The sequence below is a fragment of the Trichechus manatus genome, unplaced genomic scaffold (genome assembly GCF_000243295.1).
Source record: "Trichechus manatus latirostris isolate Lorelei unplaced genomic scaffold, TriManLat1.0 scaffold00317, whole genome shotgun sequence".
Taxonomy (NCBI): domain Eukaryota; kingdom Metazoa; phylum Chordata; class Mammalia; order Sirenia; family Trichechidae; genus Trichechus; species Trichechus manatus.
Genome location: NW_004444253.1, coordinates 702,325 through 711,552, shown reverse-complemented (window position 1 = coordinate 711,552; position 9,228 = coordinate 702,325). Strand labels below are relative to the sequence as shown.

The window sequence follows — 9,228 nt, the reverse complement described above, 5'->3', positions numbered from 1 at the left end:
GATTCCGACTTACAGCGACTCTATAGGACAGAATAGAACTGCTCTATAGGGTTTCCAAGGAGCGACTGGTGGATTTGCACTGCCAATCTTTAGGAGAGCAGCCGAGCTCTTAACCCCTGCGCCAAGGCTCCTTGCAGGGTCAGGGCGGAGCTTAGTCTGTTTGTGGGCGTGGTCAGGCCGGGCAGGAATGGGGGAGAGAGGGCGTGGTCAGGCTGGGTCAAGGTCGCTGGCTGGAGCAGGGCCAGGTCTGGGAGGAGCCAGACGGCGGGCTGGGGTGGGGCTAGGTCGGACTGGGGGTGTGGCCATGCCTTGCTGGGGCGGGGCTTAACCGGTGAATGGGTGTGGTCAGGCTGGGGAGGGCTGACTGGAGGCGGGAAATGGAGTGGCCACTCCACCGCCAGAGGGCGTCATTGGGCAGCGGGAGGCGCTGGCGCACCAAGCGCTTTCCGGCACCGCCCCCAAAAAGCCCAGCGCCCCTGGCCCCTGCTTCTGACTTTCCCTCTTGAAGAGGTCCCACGGCCCCACATCGCTCTCCGAACCCTGAAGCCCCCTACTCCGCGGCACTAGGCCACCCCACCACCACCATCACCCCTTGGACCCTCCCAGGACCCCACTGCCGCCCTCACCTCCCGCTGCGCGGCCGGGCGGGTTTCGCACTGCCGTGGCCTCGCTCGGGGACCTGGTGCGCAGCTGGCACCGGGGCGCGTAGGCCGTGGAGCGTGGGGACCTGCGCCGCGCCGCGCCCTGCGCCTCCCCTCGCGTTTCCCAGAGCCGCCTGCCAGGATGTGCTTTAACGTGGACTGCGTACACCTGCTGGCCGGGACCGGAGCCCGCGCTGCGGGTGAGCCAGGGGACTTGGCTGCCGGGGCGCCCCCGGGACTGGGCGCAGAGACCTCATCCCCGAGCGAGGCTATTCTTCAGCCTTAGTCACCGCCCTCTGTCCCAGTTCTGGGACGCTGTCCTCCTTACCCTGCGGTAGGGTCAATGAGGGGTAGCCAACAAAGACTCGGCTGCAGAGGTGAAGCCCAGAGCCCCTGCCCTCCCTCCCCGACAGTCACCTGGGGTTGTCCCTCTGGTGTCTCGCCTCAGCGAGTACCTGAGGTGGGGTGGGAGCTGTCAGGCTGGGGCCCCACCAGGAGCTGAGCTGGGGCCACATGGTGGTCACAGTGCTCCCTCACTGCCTCCCCCGTCGCCTACCATGTGCCTCTGGGGTCCCAGAGGCAGAGATGGACAGGCCAGGACTGAACGGCCAAAGATGGGGACATACCTGGAACAGGCAGAGGCTGGATCCAGCTGTGAGCAGGGACTCAAGGGCAGAGGTGTCCAAATCCCTGACACGAGCGCTGACCTGTTTGCCAGCCTCTTCCCAAAAAGCAGCTAATTGCCCAGGAGGGGCACAAAGGCACATGCGCCTGTCCCCACGTTTTTAAAGATCTTCTTTTCTTCAAAGTCAGACATGTTCCACAGGGAGCATTCCGTCACGGCCCCCGCCCCCGAGTCCCCCACAGAAACAACCAGGTCCTTACATAGCGAAGTTCAGAGAATCCAGGGACAACTACCTGGGAAATGAAGCAAATGAGAGGGAGGTGGGAGGGAGAGAGGAAGAGAGACAAAGAGTGAACAGTTATAGCAGAGAATCAATGTCAGTATCCTGGTTGTGATACTGAACTATAGTTTTGCAAGAATGTTACCATTGGGGAAAACTAGGTAAAGTGTACACAGATCTGGTATTTCTTACTACTGCATATAAATCTAGTCATTTCACTAGAAGTCTCCATTTTAAAGGGTTACAGGAGAAAGGGGATATAATCATCCTATACCACATGTTTCAACTGTGACTCACATTTAAGGCAATTGTGATTTAAATGGAGGGAAGGGACAAAGGGTGCATGGCAAGAGCGTTAAATTCTCCTCTACCACAATAGGAAAAGAGTGGGTAGGACCCAAAGTCAATAGAATTAAATACTGGCATAAACAGATTAGATGGGAATATGGAGATTGTGAAGGCAGACAGAACCCCTGCCACCGTTAAGATTGCTTGAGGGTGAGGAGAGGTGTGGCGTATCCAGCACTGTGGTTTGTTGGCATGAACTGGGTATAATATTTTATTTGGCTGCTTTGGGGGTGGCAAACAGTTGGATTTCACCCACAGAGAGCAGCCACCCCACATTGGCACCCCTCTCTGCACGGCTGCGGTGTGATGGATGACTTCCGTTGACCTTTCTCACCACGGTCTTGTAACTCCCACCCAAGTGATTGGACGGGCCTGTGAAAATAAGGTAATTGTGGCCCACCAAAGGGATTGGTCGATTTTGCCATCCTGCTAGGCTTAAAATGAGCCATCCCAGGGGTGGGAGAGGATCTCACCACCATCAAGGAAGAAGAGCCAGGAGCACAGCGTGTCTTTTGGACCCAGGATCCCTGCGCTGAGAAGCTCCTGGAACCGGGAGACTGAGAGAGAAAGACAGAACTGTAACACTGAAAACAGCAAGAAGTAGTGGCAGAGAAACAGCGGTAGGAGAGGCTGGCAGGAGACGGCATGGTGGGCTTCCTGGCCCATGGAGCAAAAGAGCTGAATGCCTTCGGGCAGCAGGCTTGTTGGCAGAGTAGGGTGCCTCCCGGCACTTGGTGGAGCTAGGTTTGCTGATCCACAGAGCCAGAGCTGACCGCCTTCCGGCTGAGGCTTACTGGTGGAGCAGGGTGTCTCCAGGCACTTATAGGCAGAGCTAAAAGAGCCTTGTAACATTTGCCCAAGCAGGGCAGAGGCTGAGGGACCAGAGAGAGGCCTGCCTGTGGGCACAGCTGGGAAATGGCTGTCCTAATAGAAGAACTATATCCTGAGTGTTCCTGAACCTGTTACTTCCCTAATAAACCCCATAATCATGAATATTGTCTGTGAGTTCTGTGTGGCCATTGTGATGAATTATTAAACCCAGCAGAGAAGTAGAGAGTGCTGTGGGAGGGATGCTGGTGTCAGGATTGGTAAAAAGAGTTGGAGGGTGGAGGTATGTCTGACCACCACCTCATGGGGATCATCGACCTTGGGCTGTGCTTGGATTTTGATTCTCTCCCTCCCCCTGAAGTCAGAAGAGGTCTGACGCCCCCACCACATTTTCACACCACAATGCTGCACAGCCGTGCAGGACTCCTGTTCGGTGGGTTCCAACTCCTGCTGAGAATTTGCATTTCTAACAAATTCCCTGCTGAGAATTTGCGTTTCCACCCCAGATATACTGAATTGGAATCTACAGTTTAACAAGATCCCCAGGTGATTCTTATGTATAACTTCCTGGGAACTTGTTAGAAATTCAAATTCTCAGCAGGGAACTTGTTAGAAATGCAAATTCTCATCAGGGGTTTCAACAGGAAAGAACCAGTTAGAAGCCTTGGTTTGGAAGGAGGGTCTGGGGTGTCCATGCGCCCAGCAGGGGTGGGCAAGGTGCCTAGGAGAAAGGAAGCCAGTGTGCAGGAAGCTGAGTCAGACCTAGGCAATGAATTCAACCAGCCATTTAGGTTCAGGGTGTTCCCCACCCTCCAGACCCCAGGGCACACCCCTCCTGTGCCGACACAGCCAGTTTTGTGCATTGACACAGTGCCTCACTCCCAGGATCCAAGTGCCCGCCCTTGCTAAGGCTGAGCTGGGTGACCAGCACTGCCCACCTGCAGGCATCCCAAGCCAGAGTGGGGGCGGGGCATGGCTGGGCACCGCCTGGGTCCCTGCCACCCCAAGGGGACTGGTCTCAGCTGCCCGCAGGTTCCAGCAATCCATGTTGGACCTCAAGCTGGCCCAGGCACAGCTGAGGGGCTGCAGGGGCTGCTGGGCTCAGGCAGCCGCCTAGGGTACAGAGCTGGCGCAGGCGAGTAGAGGTCCTGCGATGTCCTGAACCACCGCCCCCCCCCCCGCCCCCTCCGCAGTGGATGAGGTGTGGCTGGAGGGCTATCGTGCCGGTGCCTTGGCGTTTTCCCCACGTGCTCTGTGGCCTGAGCTGGCATGTGAGCAGAACCACCTGCACAGCCTCCTGCCGCCAAGTCCAGCCTCCTGGGCCCCCAGCCGCCCCAGCGCCCAGCCCCGCAGGGGGCACGCCCTGAGGAGACCTGTGCAGGAGGGTTTTAATAAAGGCCACCTGCCCCCTCCCCGAGTGGTCCACGTGCCGTACTTGGCGACTGAGAGGGGCCTGACCGCAGCTTGGGAGAGGTGCCCACCATGCCAGTGCGTCCTCAGACCATAGGAGGGACAGGGCCAGCCCCTCCAGCCCCTCCCCCGCTGCCAGGCCCCTTCTTCCCAGCAGTCACCCCCACTTCCCAGGTTTCAGCCCAGGCCTCACGTTCCACTGACGCTGCAGTCACACAGCCTTGACGCCTAGGGAGGCCACAGCAGCCTCTGTGGCCAGAGTGACTGTGAGGCCAGAGAGGGACTGAGGGGTGTCTGGGAGGTGGCTGAGGGGCTGCAACAGTCCCTTCTTGTCCTCTGGCCTCCACTTCTAACCCCTCCCCCAATGCAGCAGCAAAGCAACAGGGTAGTCACAGGTCAGCCGCAGCCCCACATACTCTGGCCCCTTCCTGGCCATGTGCCCCCCACTCTGTTCCAGTCACACTGCCCCTCACCTGTCCCTCCTGTCTCAGGGCCTCTGCACAGGCTGCTCCACCTAGAATGCTTTCCCCACCACCTTCCTACAGGCAGACCCGAGAGTCACCACCCTGTGGGCCACCCACAGCCCACCCCTGCTGACTTCCTGCTGCTGAGGTTCTGGGTGCAGGACGCCTCCAGGATGGGGGCAAGGCCCTCTTCCCACCCATGTCTGCCCACAGCCTCGTGGGCATGGAAGGGCAGCACTGGAAGGGCAGCCCCTTGGTCTCTGTCTACGGCTCTGCAGGGTACACCCACCTGCCTCCTCCCACCTCTGCCCCAGCACACGGCACCACCACCACACACCGAGTCTGGGTTTTATTGGGAGATCTGTATGGCATCTGTGTCCCCACGCAAGATCCCAGCCTCCTGAGTCCTGGTCACTGCCGTGTCCTGGAGTAGTGCCTGGCACATTCACAGAGCAGGGCCGAGAACAGCGGGCACTCATGAAGCAGTGACGAGAACGCGCGCGAGCACCCACGGACCAGGGCAGAGAACATGGATGGGCACTCGGGACTGGGGCTGGGTCCACCCGTCTCGTCTCTGAGCAGCTCTGGCACCATGTGTACCCGCACAGGCACTCCTCAGTCCTGGGTGGGCTCACAGTTGGGCATGCCGCAGGACAGCATCCAGGTTTCGTTGGAGAAGGCTCAGGTCATGCTGAGGCCCTGTCCACCGTCAGCTGACTGAGGGCCCAGAGCCCACAGAGCAAGGTCACGAGAGGTACAACCGGGGCAGGACCTCGACTGTGAAGGAGCCCCTGCTGAGCCGCGGGGCTGGGCCTCCACCCGCAGCATCACAGGCACCATGGCCCTAGTTCCAGGGCCAGAGGAGCTGGACGGCAACAGCCCCAAGAATGGCCCCAAGCGTCAGCGCCACAAGGACAATGGTGGCCATCCAGACGCCGTAGCTCTCCGCCTGCTTCGTGATGGGCGCCTTGGCCGGGATCATGTTGGTCAGGTTCAGCATGTAGCCCAGCGTCCAGCCGATGTCGGTCCCGCCCGCCTGTGGACAAGCACTTGGTCAGGGCTGCAGGGCGCAGCCCCAGGCCCCCACTCGCTGCAGGCACGCCGGGTGGGGTCCCTGTCACCTGCATGCGGAAATTGATGCTGGGCCAGGTCTCTTCGCTGAAGCCATAGCCCTCAAGCAGGAGTGTGAGGATGTATAGCCCAGAGGCGCAGTAGTCTCGAAGCCAGGGGGCCTGCTCGGGATAGCTCACCTCCACCTGGGGCCCGAGAGGCAGAGGCGTCAGGGGTGGAGGGCTCCACCCCTCCTGACGGTGGGCCCAGGACCCCTAACAGCACCCTGTCCCAGTGATGGGCGGCCCCCACTAGCAGGCCAGACTGAGACTGGACAACAGGAGGAGGGGTCGGGGGTCTGGGCAGTTGGCAGAGAGCTCTTCCCAGCTGTGCTGGGGACTCCTGGGATCTGCCAAGAGGAGGCTGGTGCGGCCCCCTCCTCACAGCCGACGAGACAGTGGGCTTCTGCCAGAGGAAGGCTGCCATGACTTTTGTCCCTCCCCAGGGCTCCCCTGAACCCTGTGGCCACACTGCCCAGAGGGGCTGGAGCCCTCCCTCTGTGATGCCCCTGCCTGGTCGTGCCTGGCGCCTGGGGGGGCCCTCTGAGCCCCATCTGCCCACAGCTAAAGCCCAGGGGCCAGAGGGGGCCAGGTAGGCGCGGCCCTGGCCACTCACCAGCTTCCAGGGCCGCAGGCAGAACTCCCAGACGGTGGCGTTGACCGTGTCCAGGGGCTGTCCCGAGGTGAGGTTCAGGAAGCGGAAGGTATAGTAGAAGTTGGAGAAGGCCTGGGGGTGGAAGCCCTGCTCTAGGTGGGGCAGCCAGCAGGCCCACGGGCCAGCGGGGACCCCACCCGACCCGGGGTCCCAGGTCCCAGCGGAGGAAGGGGGCGGGGCTGAGGGTAGTACGGGCGCTCACGTAGAACTGGCCCCGCACGGGGGGCTGGTAGACCCCGTCAAAGGCGCAGTCTGCTCGGCCCTCACAGCTGGAGAAGTTGAAGAGCTCCCGGATGGCAGAGACGCAGGCCCCGGGGTTCCCCGCGCCCTCAATCGTGAGGTTCTGGGCGGTGCCAGCGGGAGCCGAGGTCCCGACACAGGGCGACTCGAACAGGGGCGCCAGGGGCAGTGTGGCCTGGTAGCCGCTGTGGTAGCAGGGATGACGGACCAGGCCCGACGAGCTGCCCTGTGAGGAGAGAGCCTGAGCACCTCGGGGAGCCGCGGCCCACCGCACCGCCCTGCCCTCGTGGGCCTGACCTGCACCAGCCGGGCCAGGAGGCGGCTCAGCACCTGGTCCCGCCCGAAGCACAGGTAGCTGTGTGTGTAGACGTTGTAGCTGGAGCCGTAGAGGAGGACGGAGGCCTGCGTGCTGGGGTCCAGGATGGGGCCTCCGGGGACAAAGGAGAGCTGCGTGGAGGCCCCGCCCATGTCCAGGGCGCCCACCAACGTCGCCTCGGGGGGCCGGGCCCATTCTCCGGAGAAGGTGTACTGACCACAGACAGGGCCCACTCAGACGCGGTGACCCCAGGCCCTGTCCACCAGCCCTGACACGGGTCTCACCCCACCGTCTGCCCTGCCCTGGGACCCGCCCTGCCCCTCAGAGCTTAGCCTTGCTCTTCAGGCTCGCTCCCCGCTGACGCCTGCCCCATCCCTGGGTCCCCACCCGGCCCTCAGGACTCCACCCCGCCCCTTGGACCTCAACCTAGCCCTCGGGGTAGCGCCCTGGGGACCCTGCCCCACCCCTCGGACCCCGCCCCGTCCTTCGGCTGCCCGGGCACCGTTAGCAGCATGCCCAGCGCGTAGTTGATGGTAATCCAGGCAAAGGCGCCTTCCTCCAGCCCCGTCAGGAGCGCCGCGCTCCGAAAGTCCACGGGGGACTGGCGTAGGACCCGGGCGACCTCTGCGAAGATGCGCTCGGCCTGAGAGCCGTTCTTCTGGCTGGACAGAGCACAGGGGGTCGGGGTGGCTGGAGCCGGAGCCCCCACCGGCCCCCACTTCGCCCCCCTCGGTGTCATCGCCAGCGCCCTCCGCCTCACCTGAGCAGCCTCATGCCGGCGGTGGCCCCCAGGAACGTGGGCGTCTCCCAGTGCTGAGCCTTGGGGATCAGCGCCAGCGCCTCCTCCAGGCAGCCCCGCAGGCTCTCACCGGCCAGAGCAGGGTTGGACGTATACGAGGAGATCCCTGGCCCTGAAACAGAGGACTGGGGCCAGGCTCCGGGGTTGCCAGGCTGAAAGGCTGGCCGTGGGGGGAAGGGCGGCCCGGGACCTGTGAATGTGGGCCTGTTGGGGTAAGGTCTGTGTGGGTGTGATCAAGGAAGGGTCTCAGGTGAGAACATCCGGGATTACCGGGGGGCCCTAATTCAAGTGTTATGAGAGACGGAAGAGAACAAGGCACAGAGAGAAGACACCATGTGACCACGGAGGCAGCAATTGGAGCAATGCGGCCACAAGCCAGGGGATGCCTGGGGCCACCAGGAGCTGGCCGAGGCCAGGAAGAGTCCTCCCTTAGAGCATCAGAGGGGGCTCGACCCAGACACCTGGATCTGGACCTTGAGAGGATACTTTGCTGTGATCTGAAGCCCCACTTGGGATGCTTTGCTGAGGCAGCCCCAACACTCAGCCAGGCCTCCCTCCTTCCTCCCTCAGGGCCCTCCCTGGAGGGCAGCTACCCAGCAGGGTGGGGGTGGGGAGCCTCAGGGGTCCAGAGGGAGGGGCAGCTGAAGGAACAGAACTGGAGGGCAGGGGCCTGCAGGAAGGACAAGCAAGGGGCCTCCCTGCAGCCCCGTGGGGCACACACAGGTGTAGCCCAGCACCTGAGCTGTGTGACCTTAGGCACACCCCTCAACCTCACTGAGCCTGTTTCTTCTAGGTCGACACAGCTCCCGCCCCCCATAGGAGCCCCTCGCCTGCAGTCACGGGCGCCAACTGACCTTCCACCTGGCAGGCCAGGGCTTGGCTGACCACGCCCGTGTTGTTCTCTTTGTCTGCTGGCCACTTGTACACGAAGAGGGACGTGTGGGAGGAGCCGGCGTCGAACACAATCCCGAACTGGGGGTGGCAGGGATCAGGAGGGAGCAGGCGGTGTCACCCCAGCCTGCACCCCCACTCTGGACCAGCCAGCTCACCTTGCTGTCTGCAGGCAGGAGGATTCTGGTGGCCTCCACCAGGAAGAGAATGAGTGTGGTGAGGCCTGAGGCAGCAGCGACCCCCAGTAGGACAGTGAGGACCCTATTCTTCCAGGACAGCCCCATAGTGGGGGCGGGGCTGGCACCTGCGGAGGGGGGCAGCAGTGTGCACTGGATGCCACCTGCTGCTCCTCCCTCAGCCCTCTGGAGGCAGGGGCTCAGGGCACCCCCATGTCCCTCGACGCTGCTGCCCTGAACACCTCCCTGGGGCTCAGACACCACCATTGCCCGGGTCATGGGGAGCCACAGGGTGCAAGGCCCAAGACCATCAGAGGGGCCTGTGGGGGACAGCTACCTTGTTTGGGTCAAGGCTAGCCCGTGGCACGCACTATGGAAGGGTCTAGGATAGCCCTTTTCAATGCCGCTGTCAGTGACTCTGTGGACACCCAACAGATGGGCGGGCA

At 62.3% G+C, this 9,228-nt stretch overlaps 1 protein-coding gene across 2 annotated transcripts; it reads right to left on the bottom strand.

The window, feature by feature from the left end:
* Positions 1-5,440: 5,440 nt before the first annotated feature.
* Positions 5,441-8,890, bottom strand: ENTPD8 (ectonucleoside triphosphate diphosphohydrolase 8). 2 transcript variants are annotated; one of them, XM_004390694.1, is made up of 9 exons: positions 8,765-8,890; positions 8,570-8,687; positions 7,677-7,827; positions 7,419-7,578; positions 6,898-7,128; positions 6,563-6,826; positions 6,322-6,432; positions 5,718-5,852; positions 5,441-5,632 (listed from the first exon to the last, which is right to left on the bottom strand). In XM_004390694.1, the coding sequence occupies exons 1-9, from the start codon at positions 8,888-8,890 to the stop codon at positions 5,441-5,443; spliced, it is 1,488 nt and encodes a 495-aa protein (XP_004390751.1). The 2 variants fall into 2 exon arrangements, with proteins under 2 accessions (XP_004390751.1, XP_023581248.1); XM_023725480.1 differs by lacking the exon at positions 6,322-6,432.
* Between the last annotated feature and the right edge of the window lie 338 nt (positions 8,891-9,228).